This window comes from Macaca thibetana, chromosome 3 (assembly GCF_024542745.1).
Source record: "Macaca thibetana thibetana isolate TM-01 chromosome 3, ASM2454274v1, whole genome shotgun sequence".
NCBI lineage: Eukaryota > Metazoa > Chordata > Mammalia > Primates > Cercopithecidae > Macaca > Macaca thibetana.
Window position 1 is genome coordinate 37,908,275 of NC_065580.1, and position 19,687 is coordinate 37,927,961.

The following is a 19,687-nucleotide window of genomic DNA, read 5'->3' on the forward strand; positions in this document are numbered from 1 at the left end:
AAAGAATAGTTTTCTTTACATTTAGGATAATAATCCAAGTTCAGCCTTCAGAATTAATGAATGTACAAAATGACGAATGTACAAAATGACGAATGTACAAAATGACTTGACAAATCTTTTAATAGAACTAAGTTGGGAATGAAGGAATGAAATGAATGAGTGAATGAATTGCTTTTAAAAAAAGACACAAAGTTGGCATAAAGAGTATTAGTGCAAAATAATTAAGTTATTCTACATTAATGTACTTTAAAATCATGTACAGTTACAAGGCAGTCACTCTTTTACTAGAGCAAACGTATATTCGAAATAATATCTAACATCAATGTGGCTGATTATTTTGCAGTTATTGTAAAAGTTTTTAAAGTAAGTCAGCTTTGGTCACAAGTTTATTCAATTACATGCTGGTTATTTATAATTTCTATTTATATAAAAATCATACTTTAAAATGAACACCCTGATGCAATTTTAAAATTTAATTCAAGCAAAAGTAGGTTAAGTAATACATCAACTCTTTTTACAAACTCTCAGGAGAAGACTTTTATTCACATTCTTTCTACAGCTGACATAAATCTCCTGGGCCTAGCGAAGGGCCAGATGCTCAGTCAAAAAGCCTTTTACAAGGTCTGCTTCATAGCCTGCAGTTTTAGACATAAAATGAAGATCAGGAGAACACTTCCTAAGGTTGAAAAACCATACTGTCACTTTATACCTTCTTCCAAAGACATTACTCATTTTTACCTTGGGAATATATGAGCGATCTCACCCAACATTATCAAAGGCACTGCATAAATATTGACGACAAATGAGGCTAACTTCATCCCTGCAACTGTGTCATGTTTCCAAAATGAATAAGGGATATATGCATCTTTTAAAAAGGAATCTTGTACATAACAACATTCCTTTCTTCGCCACAGTTCTCCTCTGCCCTCTGTGCACATTTGTTGATTGCATTGATGTGAGAGGGAACTGCAGGCACTGGAGATGGAAGAATGGTCCCCTGAAGGCCATGGCAGTGGTGGTAGAGAGTTGGTGATTTAGAACTCACAAATCTGACTTGAAAAAAGGCTATGGTATCCCAGACTTCCCTATTTCTATCAAAGCGGCCCTTATCTAGAAATTCAGATTATGACATCTGAATACTGCATTTACTGGAAAACAAATGATCATTTTTATAATATTTATCTATATCATGTATATATCATTGCAAAGTAGAGTGGCTGGCTTACAGCAGTTAGGGATAAAGTAGACTCAGGCAATTTCCTCATGCATGCAGTTAAAATTTTTTAAATGACCTTTGATTCAATTCAATCGAAGAGACACTTATAGGGAGTTGATTATATGCAAGGAATCATCTTCATATAACTTTATATCTGATGTCAAATATGGAATAGCAACACATCTAACGTCTTCAAATATGGGATGGCTGATCAAACAATGAATTAATTTAATTTATGTCTTGACTGGACAAAATAAGGCTTTGACAACCTTTTCTGCCAGAAGTCACAAATCTCTTCAGCAATACATTTTCATAAAAACAGTGAGTCAACTATGGTCAGAAGTATAAAGAATCTTCAGACATCATAAAACGTTACAGATATTACAGTTGCCTCTCTGTTGGGTAACTTATTTTGTGATTTACAATGGATGAAGGGATGACTTGTGACTTTTCGCTCTAAGAACCAAATTTAAATTTATGACATTTCTTGCAGTTAATCTATATGACCTGCTTTTTAAGACAGACATAGATTCATTTAACCAAAAGTTATAGTTAGAATATTTGTGAAAGGGGTTTACTCTTGAATTTATAGATACAAACTGAAGTGTTTTATAATTCAGTTGAGAGCTTTTTAAGGGAAGACATTTTTAAATAAAATATTTCTTAAAATTGGATTTATTATACTCATCAAGTAAATGATATTGTCTTAACAGCAACAAATAGAGTTGTTTTAAAATCAGATCAAACGATATAGTAAGCAAATATCACATTTGCAATTTTTTTCTTTTTCACATCTTCCTCTGCTTTTAGGTTTGAACATCCTTGGGAAACATCTAACGCTTAAATTTTTAAATACTTTATTCTATAGAAGGGTATTAAAAATAGTTTACAAAGTGTCTATTTTCCATTATTCCTCAAATTTGCATTTCTTGATTTTTTTTTTACTCTCTACAAAGCTTTAACAGATAAAGTATCTCAGCAGAAGACCTAATTGGAAATAAATGAGCTCATAGTTATATCTGTTATTGCCTTCATACCTTCTTTAGCTGCCAGAATGTTCTATAAATGGCCACTGATAACTAGTTTAGTGGGCTTGCCTCATCACACAGTACATAAATCACTACTGATTTAACTAAGTCATTTGGGCTTTGAATTCAGGACTCAGTACACACACACACACACACACACAAAATTATGTTTTGTGGAATTTGAGAACAGTGTTTAATAACATGCTGGTATAGCGTGGGTAGTTTTTAAAGTGGGTTTTGGTTTTGTCCTTCACATTAGCAGTGTGAAATTTCTATGTATTTTTTCACATCTAAAAATTCGAGGAGAAAGCAGTATTTCTGAGGATGGTTAAGTAATTTAACAGATGAGTTATAATCTATTTGTTTTAACTGAAATAACAAGTACATCAGTTGAAGGGTAAATGAATATCCTCTTGTTTTCTGAAACTTATCTGTATCATCAAGCGTAACTTTGGACTAGTAAGGAAACAATTGCTTTCTCTGCATTGACCCAGGAAGCTGTACTACCTCCCTCTGAGAGGAGATAACAGTATTGTCCAGAATAATCAGGCAAGATCTTGAAAAGATAAATCCCAAGGAGAGGATGAAAATGACAAGAACTGCATGCTTTCCTGTGCTACAACCACAGCTTCCATCTGTCTCACAGAAAAGACAAACACATGAATAAGAAAGGAAATAGAGAATAAAGCATGAAAATCTAAAGAAAACCAGATCACAAGGAGATTTCTTTTTTCATGATTTATTTTCAGGAAATACATAAATAAATACTATCATAAAAATTAGCCTGTTATTTGTACCAGGGTAGGGGGAGCGGCACTTAAACAAAAAGAGGAAAAATACTTTAAAAATTATTTAAAATATCTAAGAGCTTCAGTTTCCTGTTAAGATGATTCACTAGCCCAGGTGAAATGAGATCCAAGCAAGAATTTGATAACAAAGAACAAATAACAAATACTTCTTTGAAAGGGATTCTAGAGCTATCGTGAACTGGTCTGACCAGTGGTAGCCATGGTCAGGGATAAGTGGAGTTGGGGGAGGGGTGTTGTTGGAGGGTACTTGAGGCAACAGGCTGAAGGAAAATGTTTTCGTTTTCCTCCTAACGCTCCCCTGTCTTCCCCTAGGACAATCATTGGTTGCTCCTTCCTTGTTAAGGATGCTAAGCCCAGGCCCAGGATTCAGACTGCTGAATTTCTTGGGAGAGAGGATGAAAAAAATGTGTGGAGTTACTGGTCACATGTGGCATTCACTCCTCCACCTACTGTCTGTCAACCCCCAGGCTTGATGATGTATAATGGAGGAAGGTGTGCTTCCTCCCAGGGCTTTTATGCCTGAGAGAGTCTAGGGGGTGAAATTCTGACCAGGAAAGTTACCTGGCTACAAAGGGAAGCAACCAAAAGTTATTTCTTCATGTTTGGAACACATTCTCTCCCTTCTCCTTGGATTCACCTGAAAGGACTGACCTTCCCCAAACACTATACTGGCTGGAATAAATAATCTCTGCAAGAGGACTTAAGCTCAAATGACAATATAGGGAATGCACAAAAAAATACACCTACTTCAAAAGAAAGGCAACAAACTGAACAACATATATTATACGGCCAAAACTGATAGATGAGGAATTTAAAATAAGCATGAGTAATATACTGAAAGAAATAATAGAAGATAGTAGCAAAATAAAATGTGAAAAAGAAATCATTAAAAACAACAAAGAGGAATACGGTAAAAATGTTAGAAGTAAATAAAAATATACTAGTTTTTAAGTGAAGGGAAATGAGCATTTAAGTTATACATGCAGCATTAAATAAATAAATGAAATACAAGAAACAGATGAGATAGCAGTAAAGCTACAGTGTAAGAAGGATTTTGATATAATTTGGGTATTTGCCCCCTCCAAATCTCAAGTTGAAATATGATCCCCAATGTTGGAGGTGGGGCCTGCTAAGAGCTGTTTGGGTTGTGGGGGCAGATCACTCATGAAGGGCTTGGTGCCTTCCTGGTGGTGACTTCTCCCTCTATTAGTTCTCAGGAGAGCTTTGTTTAAGAGCCTGGCATCTCTCTTGCTCCCTCTCTCACCATGTGACATGATTTCTCCCACTTTGCCTTCTACCATAAATGGAAGCTTCTTGAGGCCTCATCAGAAACCAAGCAGATGCTGGTTCCATGCTTGTACAGCCTTCAGAACCATGAACTAAATAAACATTTTTCTTTATAAATTTCCCAGCCTCAGATGTTCCTTTATAGCAATGCAAAACAGACTGACACAGACTGTATAATTCAAAAGATAAGATTAAAGAACTGTCTTAGAAAACAGAAATGCTTCCAGAAAGCAGATAAGAAAAGCCAAATATAAATAGAAATGGAAGGATCAAATCTGGTCAACAGAAGAAGGAAGAATAAAAACAGTGAGCAAAAATATTTCAAGAAATCATGAAAACAAATTTTTAGAATTAAAGATTAAAGACATCAGACCCAAATTGAAAACACTCAAATCGTAAAAGAAACAAGTCCAGGAGGACATTGTAAACAGTGTGGGGAAGTGAGGATGGTAAGTGTCTTGATATAGTTTTTTTTTTTTTGTATTTGAGGGAAAAAAGACCAAAAAAAGGAACAAGTGATTATTTCAACCAAAACTAAAAATCTACATTGTGATAATGGGATTTGGGGAAGTGGTACAGAGACCAAAAGAGTCTTGAGAAGGCAAGGTTAGGAAGCAGATAGAAATATTGAAAAGTCTAAGAAATGAATAGGAAAACATAAACACGAGTGCATGTTTTAAATTAACAGTGACCACTGTATGTTATATATGTAAAGAATGCACAACTTTTAAACTTACAGAAGAATATTTAAGCTTTACAGTGAAAAAGGAAACAAAGTTTAAGAGGGAAAAACAAAAGCACACTAAATAAAAAAAAATAAGATGCCAGAAATAAATTCTAACAATTTGCTCATGCCTTCTTCTTGAGCTGGAAGATTTTCCAAAATTCAAAATTCAATTTATAAAGGTAAATTTTGAAAAAAATCAAGTTCAATCATTTTTGAATCTGTTGAAACTGTGAGAGACCCTGTGCATTCTTTCAGTTTCTTTCCATTTCCTCTTTTTGGTATGCAGAACAATAAAATACTGTAAAATCAAAATTTCTTTAAAATTTATCAAACGTATTGTCATCACTAGATCTCATTTTCCGCCAAGTTGACCTGAGCTACCTTTTATAACTTACTAAACTTTTTGGGATTATTATTAAGTTCTTCCCTGAAATCTTTCCTATTATCCTTTATGTCATAGCTTACTATATTAGGCACACTTGAAAGCTTTATTTTTCACTCAGCAAATATTCCATATTGACTGGTGTAATGCACTAGCATTATGCTTCCTAAGGGTGAAGCAAAAAGCACAAAGGCAAAATTGTATTTCCATTTGTTGCTTTGACTATATTTTTTCTCAAATAAGTGAAAAATTAAGAAAAACAGAGTATAGCTGTGAACTAGCTCTATAATAAGTAGATCAAAGAATTGAACTATCACGATGAATTGAGAAAAAAGAATGTAGCCTTTGTGATCCCTAGTGAATTAAGCTGCTTCCAATTCATTTTTAAACCTGCACCTATTAAATGAAAATCTTTTCTTGCAGCAATAAAAAAGATGTGATCTTTGTTCAATGGGATTTGATAACCATAAAGGTGGGAAGATGGCAGCCCAACTCACATTACTTCAGCATACTTGTGTGAAATAATAGCTTCAACTGAGAGCTTACCTTGACAGTGAAGCGTTTTTTCTTTGGCGGATTCCAAACTGTGCCAGTTGAATGAATGAATGCACGCAAAGGGGTTAAGGATGTCACCAACACATACGCTTTAAGAATCACAGATAGATCTTCGGCTCGAAAGATTGTTTCATGTGGAGCAAGGACTGTCGTTTCATTCCTAAAAAAATAAAACAACGTAGTTAGCGCTCCATAATGTAGGGTTGAGTATGTAATTTGCAAATTACCTTCAAGCTTTGTCAACTGCTTCTAGCCTTTGTAGGACGCCCACCTTCAGTGTGTGGATTTCCTTGAACAATTTCAATTGCTTATTAGCATCACCACCAGGTGGTGGAGAGGTACAGCTAGAATGAGTCAAACTGATAATAGTTCCTCAATCCGCCAGATTTAATCAAAGCATTTTTAAAAAGTAAAAAAGGTGGCTGGGCCCAGTGGTTTATGCCTATAATCCCAGCACTTTGGAAGGCCAAGACGGGCGGATCAGGAGTTCGAGACCAGCCTGGCCAACATAGTGAAACCCCATCGCTACTAAAAATACAAAAATTAGCCAGGCCTGGTGGCAGGTGCCTGTAGTCTCAGCTACTTGAGAGGCTGAGGCAGGAGAATCATTTGAACCTGGGAGGCGGAGGTTGCAGTGAGCCGAGATCGCATCACTGTACTTCAGCTTGGGCAACAGAGTAAGACTTTGTCTCACAATAAGTAAATAAGTAAGTAAATAAATAAATAAATAAATAAAATAAAAAGATGGAAAGATAGTATGTAGAATAAAGTTGAATTTAAAAAATAAATATATAAATTAGTCACAGTACCCATGACCTCAGATGCACGGTACCATTGCAACAAAAGTGATATAAATTACAGTTCGAGTGAGACTTTCTAAAACCTTCTACCTCTGCCTACCTTTGCTCTATTTTTTCTTCTCTAGAAAAATGTGTTGTTTTTACACAGTGAACAGGTCACCAAGAATATGTGAAAATACTTTGCCCACTAGTTCAATCTTACCTAATGTCCCTACTCCCAGATAATGAAGAGTTAACTTAAGGGATTGAATGTTAAAACAAACAAACAAACAAACAAACAAAAAAAGAAAACACTTCAGGCTACAAAGGAAAAGTAACACCAGTTTAATATTTTGTAATGAAACAAATATGCTTTCATCATAAATAATACTAAAATACATAATTATTTGCTTTTCTACATAATATTTCTAAATGTTAAATATCTAAGTTTGATCAATGAAAGGACTGTGCTATTTATTTTTTTATATATATATATATATATATTTTTTTTTTTTTTGGAGACAAGGTCTTGCTGTCACTCAGGCTGGAGTGAAGTGGTGTGATCACAGCTCACTGCAGCCTCCACTTCAAGGGCTCAATTGGTCCTCTTGCCTCAGCCTCCTGAGTAGCTGAGACTACAGGCATGCACCACCATGCCTGGCTAATTTTTTTTCTATTCTTTGTATAGATGGATTCTCGCTATGTTGCTCAGGCTGGTCTTAAACTCCTGGGCTTAAGTAATTCTCCTGCCTTGACCTCCCAAAGCACTGGGATTCCAGGCATGGACCACTGCACCTGACCTAGTTTTAACTTTAAAATTCTAGGTTGGCACAAGATGCATACGATTCTTCAATAAATACTATTAACTGTTTAAATAATACTTAATAATTATAAAATTAGATAAGGCAAACTTATTTGTGTCTTGGATAATTAAAACCTCTTAATTTTTCACTATAATTTATCTACATTATAAAATCCTTTCCCTGGAGGAAACTTGCATAACTTGATATACAGCAGATACTTTCTTAGATGCTAAGAGCCATTAAAAAAAATAATAGCAGAAAGAATGCATCCAGCCATATTCATAGTCTAAGGCAAAGTCATTTGAGTATAAAATGGAAGCTAAAATTTTATAGTTTTGCATTGTCAAGGTTTTCAATTCAATTTCCTTTAATGTAACTTACTAGATAAGAGTCCAATTTACCCAAATGTTTATTCTCTGGCAGGACAGGTTTGAATTAATCTAGGAGAAAGTCAATGATGGCATTCTTTATTTAAAAAGGAGAGCTGAAAATTTATGTAAGAGAAACTAATAATTCACACTTGTGAACTCCCCATATCTGTTCTGTGCTTTTCTCTTGTTAGCCGTCTCCTAAAATGCATGCTGGTTATAACAATTCACACTGATTAGCTTACAGCTGTTCATGTCTCCAGTCCTCTGGTTTCCACATACGTGGCTTCACTGTTTTTAAAAGGTGACTCGAAGTATTCGGCTTTAATTGTATTCCCTGATCCAGACACACAGAGGGACTCACTGGAAGTTGCAATTCTGAAAAGATTCAAGAGAGCAGAAGACAGTCATTTTATTGTTTCTTTTTGGAACTGCTTTGAAAATAGAGTATGCTGTGTTAAACTGCAGGGTACATGAGAAATATGCAACCATTTTTCTCCCCATTCTGAATCAAACTTGGCTCCACTAAGTATGAATGCATATGTAGAGAGGCCTTTGTTTGCCATATGTTCTCTTACTACAGAGGAGGAAAACAACTGGAATAATTAATTTCATTTTCTTGCTCAGAAGGGGAGGTAGATATAATGTCTCTAACTGTCCAACATCAAGCTGATCTATCCTACAAAGTTGAGGGATGCATTCTCAATGAGGGGGTGGTGGCTGTAAGAGCAGACTTTTGTTTGTGATGAGAATATTACATAGAAAACTTGAGCTGATTCTGACAATACAATGCTGATATACTAAAGTTTGTTATGCTTCGTGACCTTGGGAATCTCAACAACAGGGCTTTATTGTCTAATAAAATATTAATTATTGCATTTTAAGGTATATAAAAATAAAGAACAATAATAATGCTTTACTTAAGAACACACATATTGACATGCTTAAAAATAAAGGTATTGCATATACATGATTACAAAAATCAAATATTACAGAAAGCAACCAAATGAGCAGAAAAAGCATCCTCCAATCCACTTCTATCTAGAACTTCTTCCCACCAAAAACCAATGCTTACATATTAACTTTTAAAATCTGAATAAGTACATTGGGTCAGATGCATATATTTCTTCAATACAAAAGTTGATGTACAATACATCAACGAAATATCAAATACAAAATATCAATGTATCTACATGAACCTATATATGTATGTATTTCTGTTTGTTTTTTTAATTATCCCAAAGAGGTGTTATAATAATATATGTCTGGCTTATTTATACCTACTAACCCATCCTGGCATCCTTTCCATATCAGCATATTCAGAGTTATTTCATACATACCTCTTAATAGCTTAGGGTGCTTCATTAAATAAATATACATTTGATTTAGCCATTCTCTATTGTTGTGTATTTAGATTATTTTTGTAATGTTTTTCTTTTGCTATTTCAAAAGCACTGCAATGAATACTGTTATACATCTATTTTGGTGTACTTTTACAAATTTGTCTAGTGGCAGATTCGTATTGGTATGTGCAATCGCCAGGTCAATGGCAAATGCCCTGCAAATTTGTTAGACGTGGCCAGATTGCCTCCCAAAATGGTTGCTCCAATTTCCACACTCTCCAACAGTATCTGGAAGTTGTTTTCCTAATCCCAGGTCACAGTGCTTTATTTTTTAATTATATAATTTATCTAGCTCTCAAAATAGAACAAAGCCTTTAAATTATGTTTCCCCTTTGTGCACATTTCATCAATACTAACATAGTCTAATTTAAAACACTTCACACTCTTAAGTAAAAGTCAGCAGAAGTCAAGCTGTTCAATGTATTCCCATATCTCATTATTTAGCACAGTGTGATCTTGCTCCAAAAAGGATAACTTATTTGTAAGTTTTCCCTTTTAATGAAGTTCTAATACATCATAATAAAGGAAATATTCAAATGGCTTTGGTTTTGGAGATGATAAATGAACAGCCATTAAGTTAATTTCTTTTCTTGAGAATCACAACTTTTAAAAAGTTGAAATGTTTACGTAAGCCTTTAAATTTGCAGTAAGAAAATACGTGTTCTTAATTAAAATTTTACTAAATAGAGTTATGTTTTCAGAGTATATTACTAGGACAAGTTTTGTGTCTCCAAAGAGCTGATTTGGAGGCTTCTTTTGTAAAGTATGAGAAAAAGTATAATTTACTCTGATTTCCCTTTTACTTTGCTGCCAAAAAGCACAGAATTGATTTCAAACTCAAGCACAGTTGACATTAAAGAAGCTAGACATATTAAGTTTTTCGCCAAGATAATATCTCAATGGTTTTGAGGAAGTTGTCAAAAAACATGTCAAAAGAATAAACAATTTTATGTCACTTTTTTCTGGTTTAGCTCAAGTGGAGCCATACATGACACTGAAGGGGTCCAATACAGGAATTGCCAAGACTATGTCAGATTTCCACATGAATCTCTGAAACTCTGATCGGATAATAGAAATGAATACTGAGCAAAATAACTTTACCTTTATTTCTATATTTATACATATATCAATACATTCTAGGCTTCCTATTATATTATTCCAGGCTTGTATGTTACTTTTTATTATTCTAATAGAAAAAAAAACTCTGTAATTAGCTGTCCCCTCTAAAATTATTCTCATTTAACTTGATTATAGCCACAACTCAGATATAAACTTCATTCATATCTTTAAAAGCTGCAAATGCATTTTACGGAATTTCATAAATAATCGTGTAAACATTTTGGTGTCCTAGGCTATCATTTAACAGATAAAGGTATGCCTGGAGCAATATGTCTTGTATCTTTCATCTGGCATAGCCTTCAAGGGCTCTCTCAACAGTCCAGTCTAATCCATTTATTATTCCATTCCCCTTTTCCATGGCCCAACCAACACACTCAAAGAGCCTAGAAATCTCCTACAAACAATGCTCAAAAGACCTTCTGCTTTTGGAAAGGATTTGGGTGATGAGGCTGTATGACACAGTCTTCCAAACAGCCTAGTTCATTAACATATACTTGTTAAAAATATTAAAGTAACTTAATATGGAATACCTAGCATGACTCTTTAGGGCTTTCCTGCCCCATAATATGCAGACTGAATGGAAAGTAGATTAAAATGTGAAATATCATATGGTGAATAGTGCTGTACTTTTATTTATTGGCTACTCTTAGCTTATTTTAGAGAGCCATGAAGCCTGTAACTGTATAATCAGCAAAGTTTACGCAGAACAAAAGTGAACAATTTGTTAGGGATGCATAAAACATGCTTTTCAATACCTTTTAATATCTGGTTGGGGAAAAAGTATTATGAAAATGATGATTAAACCAGAAACAGGAGACCTGGGCTTTCATTTTGGTTCTTGCCAACCAACAATTAATAGACTTGTGACATTGTTAGGAAGCCTTCTAAAATCCAGCACGTAAATCCCATGAGTCTTCTGAACTTCCCACATCACTGAACACTATAGTGACTAAAATAAGCACTAAAGTGCGTGCTCAGGAAATATTTGAAATACTTGTTCTAACAATGAACTTGTTTTGGGGGGTTAAGTCAATCTATGGCTTAACAAAATCATATTCCAATGAATTAAAAACATTTTATTTGATTATTTATTTCTTTCCCTTCTATGTGGCATATGAGTATATACACCACAGTCAAATATTAAACACTGAAAAAACACTTATACTGACAAAGATTAGCTACCAAATGTATATTGCATTTGATTTAATGTTTTGCCTTACAGCTAATAATTAATAGGGAAGTAATAATAAAAGTATAATTATATTTCACAGATATTTGAATATTGTCTTGCATTTTCATATTAGAAAACTAGATTTAGCTAGCATTTTCTTATTTCAAAATTTTCAATAAAGATAAAGGCCTTACTTAATAGTTAGCAATTAGTTTTGAGATTAGAAGTGTAAATAAGTACCATTTATGAGTGCATTAATCATTCCTCCTGCCTGAGGGCATTGATAAGTCTTAGAACTTAGCCTACAGGTATAAAAGCTCTGCAAATATAACCTCAGAACTTTCACATATAGTAAATAGAAACTGATATATGCACAAACTGAAGTGATAGCCAGGAAATCACTCTGTCAGTCAGGGCCCCAGAAGACAGCAGAGTCAAAGGAGTAACTGAAGAGACTATTAACCACGAGACAATGAAAGAAGGACTGCTAACAAACACATGGGTATAGTTCAGGAAAATCAACAAGGGGTAGAGGAGCTCCCCAGGGCCGACAAAATGGGAAGCTTTTACCACGCTTAGCCCAGGAAGGAGAAGTTTCCAGAACCAGGCAAAAGCATTGTTATAGGAAAGGCCATGAAGAAAGACTGTGGCTACAGGTAGAAGAACACAGCCACTTTCAAGCCAGGGTCCAGAGGGGAAGGAGCCAGGCAACAAATACTCCCAAATTATTTCCTCCTGTCCTCAATCTCTCGCTAGATGCCAGGGGACAAGGATGCCCTGTGGATGCAGTCTGTGGAGGACGGCTCCCTGGAGAAGGATGTAGAGTAAATCTGAGGGGCAAATAGAGAATATTCAGCACAAACTCTACACAGTACTTGGTAAATACAAGTTTTGGCCTTAGTCTTCTCAGTAGCCACATGTCCTAGAGAAACAAACAACTGTGTGTGTGTGTGTGTGTGTGTGTGTGTGTGTGTGTGTGTAAAAAGAAAAAAGGAGCAATATTAGCTTTGATTTCAAATAAGAGCATTCAGATATGGCAGCAAGGGATAGCATAGGTTGAGCCACATAAAATTGCCTTTTGTTAGGTAAAAAAAAAAATTGTTGAATGTTGATCAAATATCAGCAATTTCATAATACTCAACCTAATTTTTTTTTCCTTCATCATGATGCCTACAGTGGGGAAGAAAGAGTGACTAAACATACTACTGTGAAAAACAGTTACAGTGGCTAGAATGTCAGTGGGTAGAAATGGCAAAAGGGGGACCTTGAAATCATTCAGTGAGTGTTTGGCTCATGCTTTGAAAACAAGAGAAGCCTAGTCTAAGTTGTGCCAGTTGCTAGAAGAGAACAAAAATCTTCAGCTCTGAATCTGTTTTCTCTTTGTATGATGCTGAAAAAGTCTAGCAGCAAGTAGACTAAAAGAATAAGTAGATGGTGTCTAAGTTCCTTTGCAATCTTCAATCTCTGTGATCCTAGATATAAAGTTATGATTTAAATATGTGCTATAAATGGCCTAATGGAGAAGATAAGTGGCCAGGGTCTCAGCACCAGAGCTGAAATGCAGTCCCTCTGTGAATTTGTCATGTTCTGGTAATTGTGAGTGCTCCACAGGGTCAACCAGCTCCAGTTTCATTTGAGTGAGACACACTAAGTCTTGTGGGAAGAGGCTGTAGCTGAAGAAGCTCCTATCCCCTAACTAGTATTTGAGGAGCATTAACCACCCTTTCACCTCTTATGCAGTGTATAAAATGGTGAGAAAACATATCCCAAGGTAGAGTCGAGGTTACAAGCTTGATCACTCATTGGAAGTTAGAAGGTAAGGGTTATTTTGAGTGCATCTAAGGGTATTCTCAGTTCACTAGACTATAAGCTCCATGACGGCAGAGATTCTAATTTTTTTTCTCCACTGAATGACTAGTGCCAAGCACACCAAGAACATCCTGGCAGTTAATTTAGGATCTCAGATACATCTATACTTAATACTTGAACTCTAATTTCTTCTTACCCAAGTAACCAGATGTATTTGCAGAAATGAAAAGAGTAAACAAGCCAACTGCTGAGCCACTTCACTGGATTTGTACAATGCAAACTCATCGTTCAGACCTAGGAAATGTGCATAACATGGGATTGGTTTTCTCTCGCTACCACAATGTAGTGTTAGATTGGCACAATACCATATACACAAGAGTAGGTTGTAACAATCGTACCAATGATGCCCCAGGAAGGGACCCACAGCTCAGAGATTAACTGTTTTTAAGACCAAGAGGCCTAATATCGGCAAAGACCCCTGGAACCCACAGTGAGCACGGGAAAGCATAGGAGAGAATGTCACCAGCATACAGCCAAAAGGAAGGCTGCTCCTTACAGGGATACTGAGAAAGTGAAGGATTTGGGGACCTAGGGTTCATTTGTTTTACCAAATTGCCTGAAATTGGGCCCAAGAAAACATGGGAGAAAACAATAAAGATGCATATTCTAATTTGTCCAGCACATTTTAAATAGTTGCTAAATAATATTTTTCCAAAAATATTTTACAAATAATATTATAAATAACATTTATTTTTAAAAATACTAATTTGTGTCTATTAATAGATGCCTATATAGGTATAATTATGAGTTAATTTCTTTACTTTTCTAAATTCAGTCTCTTTATCTGGAAAATTAGAATAATAAGAATAGTAATAATAATAACTTACCTCATGTGGATGCTGACAGAATTAAATATGAAATCCCCTTAAAGTGCTTTACACAGCATTTGACTTATATGCTGAAAAAGTGTTACACAGTTACTACTATTAAACAGTAGTTTAATATAGATTTTTTAAAAATCTAGAAATCTTGTTTCTAACTTCGGAAATTTCAAAGAGTAGCTACAATGTTATTCCCTTTGAGTTTAACACTAAGAGGTTCCCACCACTACTCACTATCAGATAAAAGCGAATCCATTAAATCCTCTTACAGCATTCTTAAACATCTGGTATTTGACATTACTCTCTTAAAAACAAGACCAAAATAAAATACAGTATCTTTACTTATACATGGCCTGTAAAGACACACTGTGTTTTTAGTGATCCTCCTCAAATTTAGCATTGCAGTATCTCAGGAAAGCAATTAATTTCTTGTTCTGTTCACTTCTTTAAAGGAATTCTGTATTAGGTTATTATGGATGGAGTAAACCTAGGACTGAGTCAGTTACTTCAGTATGTTTTTTTCAGTTACTGCAGTATTTAAGTCTGTTCCTCTGTATTTTGTTCAGAGACATACTTCTTTTAAAGCAACCAACACAAATTAAAACAGAAATAGCTTGTAGTCAACAGATTTATGACACCTAGACAAAACTCCGCAAACTATTTCAGATCTACACTTCAGCTTAAATAGTAAAATTTGGGGATCTGTGTACTCTGAACAATTCTATGCTTTGCCTTTTTTTTTTTTTTTTTTTTTTTTTTTTTTTAGATAGAGTCTCGCTCTGTCACTCAGGCTGGAGTGCCAGCGGCAGGATCTCGGCTCACTACAACCTCTGTCTTCTGGGTTCAAGTGATTCTTGGGTCTCAGCCTCTCAAGTAGCTGGGATTACAGGCAACTGTCACCATGCCTGCTTAATTTTTGTATTTTTAATAGAGATGGGGTTTCACCATGTTGGCCAGGCTGGTCTTGAACTCCTGACTTCAGGAGATCTGCCCTCCCTGGCCTCCCAAAGTGTTGGAATTATAGCCATGAACCACTGCACCTGGCCTAAACACATCGATTCTTTAATAAATTTTTACTTTCATTTTACGCAAATAGCATTGGCCGGAGTATCTCTGAGAGAATGGATATACCAAACACATAAAGGTATTATTAATACAGAATTCTAGCCTTAACCTAGGCAACTCATAATTCATTTATCAACATCTGACATTATTGTATTACTACTTGTGTGACTTTGATAACAATATTTTATTCTCTATGGTTTCAGAATATCTTTCATATGATGTTATCATATCAGTGTACATCAAACCACAGATATGAATAGCATGGTATTTCTATACAGTACTCTTGGCAGAAAACCAGTAACTTTCACTTTATTATAGGAAATGAAGTGTAGTCCGTGTCCCAGTGGAAGTGGAAACACAAATTGACCCATAAAAATCACCAGATTAATGACACAGCAATGTGCTCTAAAGGGGTAGTCACTGTATAAAATTTCCACCAACTAACCAATCAATCAAATGCTTAGGGAGCACTCAGTAAATGCAAGCCATGAATGCTCTTCTTTCTAGTCTTTTTCAGTGGAAGTGTCAAAGTCATGCAATTCTACAGAAATAATTTTCCCCATGGACCGCTCTATGTTTTGACCATGACCACATAAGAACCTTGAGTTCTGCTCATTCTTCTCGGTTATAAAAGCTGTGTCTAGACTACTACTTCAATTTTCTTGCCCTATGATTTTGCTGCAATGACCAAATAGCATGAAAGACTGTTTTATTACTTTATGGCAGCTTAATTTTCCTTTGATGGTTTTCTGCATGAATTTTCCAGGGGAACTGACATTTTTTTAAAAAAGAAAAATGCTTGACTACTGCAGCAAGACCAAAGGTGGATAATTTAGTATAAATTAATGAGCATCATTAATAACAATTTAAAACACAACCTCCAAAAAATATTAATACATAGAGTGAAACAAATATGGTAATAGAATGGCAGCCTAAACCCACCCACTGTGAAAAGTAGTTTATCACTTTATTAATTGTAAACCTTTTTCTCAGGAATATTTTCTGGAGTAGCTATCAGATATTATTGAAATAATTTAAGTCAGAATAATAACTTAATAGAACGCTATAACAGTGATTTCAAATTTTATACAATATTTTATTTATATACATATATATATGAGAAAGTCAATTCTAATTTAAATGTAACACACAAACACTAAGGTTCATGGCTCCTATTTAAATGAAACCATGTGTTAATATATTTTTTATTTAATGGCAACTTCACAGGCAAATTTAACCTTCAATTTTTACCTGGGATTTTTAGTATAATGACATGTATACAATATTCCTGTTAATTTACCTCTATTTCTATGTTATTTAAAAGTAAACATATTATATGTGAACCAAGAGCATATTTAAAATATCAAGATTTTTGTAATATCTAACTGCCAAAGGGAGGTAAGAATATAGACCATGGAGAGACAAGAGCCAATGGCCACAATGAAATCTAATGAGGGTTAGAGCTCCAAATGCCAGAAATAGGTTAAGAACATGGAAATATGTCAGAAGAGATGTTCTGTTAGGATTACTAAACCATTTTGCCTTGAGGTTCTTTCCCTCAAGTTTCTCAGTGATATGATTAGAATCTGAGGGGTTCAGGTTTGGCTGAGTGACATATAACACAAGAGTTCACTCCTAATAGATGAGGACCCAAGGGCCTGAGTCACAAGCCAGGCAGAACCTGAGAAGAGTTTCTGAAATGGTGTCTCAATTATCAGCCTTAGCTAGTTATCCCCATCATTAGCCATGTACATCGGACTATCTTATATCTTGTATATGACTAAAGAATTATCCAATTAATTCAGCCAAGAGGGGAAGGGCCTTCCTATCTGAAGTGCTAAATAACTGCTGGTCTTTAAAGATGTTAATGAGATGATTAAACTTTCATTTTTTTTTTTTTTTTTTTTTTTTTTGCCTATTTTTGTCTAGATTTTAACCTTTGAATTTAACCTGTTTCTTTTCCAGGTAAAATTTAAGCCAGGACATTACATTCAAATGACAACCTTTTTTTTTTTTTAGATGGAGTCTCGCATGGTCACCCAGGCTGGAGTGCAATGGTGCTATCTCGGCTCACTGCAATTTCCGCCTCCCAGGTTCATACAATTTTCCTGCCTCAGCCTCCCGAGTAGCTGGAATTACAGGCGCACACCACCACACCCAGCTAATTTTTTGTATTTTTAGTAGACACCAGGTTTCACTATGTTGGTCAGACTGGTCTTCAACTCTTGACCTCGTGATCTGCCCGCCTCGGCCTCCCAAAGTACTGGGATTACAGGCATGAGCCACCACACCCACCCTCCAATGACTATTTCTATAAGAATATTCTTCCAAGTTTTCTGTAATCATCTCTTATCATTTGTGCTGGCAAGATGCTTTTACCATATATATGAATATACATACATATGAATTATTTTTCACAAATTTAACATACGCTAACCCAGGCTTAGGGTTTTGACATCAGCACCTTGTCTCAATTAACACCACTTGTTTGCATGACCCTGTATAGCAATCCTAGACTTGAACTTCTGTTTTAAATTGCTAAATAAATGCCTAAGAATAGGTGGATGATGGATAAGAAGTCATTTATATCTTGCTATTTCTTACCAAATACATTAAGTATCTTAAAGAAAATAATTTTGTAGCACTCAATAATGTCACAGTCATTTTCAATAAATTAGGGAAGTGTAGTCCTAGCTTTAAAAATCCTGTGAGCTCGGGCCAGGCATGGTGGCTGATGCCTGTAATCCCAGCACTTTAGGAGGCTGAGGCAGGTGGATCACGAGGTCAGGAGTTCAAGATCAACCTGGCCAAGATGGTGAAACCCCATCTCTACTAAAAATAAAAAAAAATTAGCTGGGCGTGGTGGCAGGCGTCTGTAATCCCAGCTACTCAGGAGGCTGAGGCAGAGAATTGCTTGAACCCAGGAGGCGGAGGTTGCAGTGAGCCAAGATCATGCCACTGCATTCCAGCCTGGGCAACTGAGCAAGATTCCATCAAAAAACAAACAAACAAACAAAAAACACACACACAAAGAAAGAAAGAAAGAAAAATCCTTGAGCTTGAACTCTTTGCGATATTTTGGAAGTGCAGACCCAGCCAGTAAAAGCTGAATAAAAGCCTGACTTGTAAGTACTAGAGAGAATTCAAGACGGCTTTAAGTTAAAATGGGAAATTATCAGATAACAGTAAAAAAAAAAAAAAAAGTCAAAATACAGATACCCCTCTTCCTTCCCTCTCTAAGAAAGGAGGATACAGGCTAATTTGGGAACCAAGTTTTTATTATGTTGTTTGAAGTAATGGGAAATAATAAACTGATTTATTAATCTATATCAGTTTGTTGGAGAGAGAAGAATGGACAAAAAGACCAATGAAGAGAGATACTGGGCGGGAGAGTGTTTTAGTGAGCTAGAGGGAGTTGCTTAGAAAGAGAAGAGGGTTATAAAAACTGAATTTGGCAAAAAATTTATTGTGTATTGAGGATGCTAATTCCCCCTTTGCTGCCTTTTTGTTTGCACTCTCCCTTCCCCTACCAAAAAAAAAAAAAAAAACTATATTAAAATTCCAACTCCTATTCACGACTTGGGGAATCAGATCTGTTGTTTACTGGACGAAGAGGGGATTGAGTGTTTTGTTCGTTTATTTATTTACTTGCTTAATACAACATAATGCTCAGCTTTCTCTCTAAGGGTTCATTTCTACCTAGGTCCCCTGCTATGCCTGGCTCAAGCCCTCATGGCTGGGGTTAGGTTCCCTTGCCCGAGTTTGCTTCTGGGGCCAGCTAGTGAAGAGTGGTGGTCATTGGTAGCAAAGCAAAATCAGATTTAGAGTAAAAGTGCATGAAGTTTCTATTAGGAGAGAGGGCAAACTCAAGAGTGTTCATTCAATTTCATGGATCTGGAGTGAAAAGTGGTAAAAGTTCATGGCCACCATTATCCATCAAATGATTTTCAATTCAGGTTTTCAGCACTGGGCTTCAAAACCACTCACCTCGTTTCCAACTTGCAGTGACTGCCACTTTCTTGGAGAAAGTTGCCATTTCCTCAGCATTTTCTTCTATCCCCTGAATCTGTCTGTTCCAACCCAGATCACTTAAGAAATTTGTAGTATCTACTAGTCCCAGGAGTCTGAGTTGACATTTGGGCACATGCTTCTGACTAGATATTTTCAAAATCAACATAAGACTCAAATTTTTTTGTTTTCTTTCCAGTTTGTATACTTTCCCTCATGAGCCATATTCTACATAATTGAGGGCTTTTTATTGACAAATGGCTTAAAATGTTGTTTC

The 19,687-nt window shown here is 35.5% G+C and overlaps 1 protein-coding gene across 6 annotated transcripts in view; it reads right to left on the reverse strand.

Moving 5' to 3' along the window:
• CPED1 (cadherin like and PC-esterase domain containing 1) overlaps positions 1-19,687 on the reverse strand; it is a 311,112-nt gene that overhangs the window by 195,075 nt on the left and 96,350 nt on the right. For all 6 annotated transcript variants that reach the window (XM_050785084.1, XM_050785080.1, XM_050785078.1 and 3 more), the window contains 2 exons: positions 8,200-8,332; positions 5,996-6,164 (listed from right to left, as the gene is read on the reverse strand). In XM_050785084.1, coding sequence (XP_050641041.1) covers positions 5,996-6,164; positions 8,200-8,332 — 302 coding nt within the window. The remainder of the gene's footprint in view (positions 1-5,995; positions 6,165-8,199; positions 8,333-19,687) is intronic.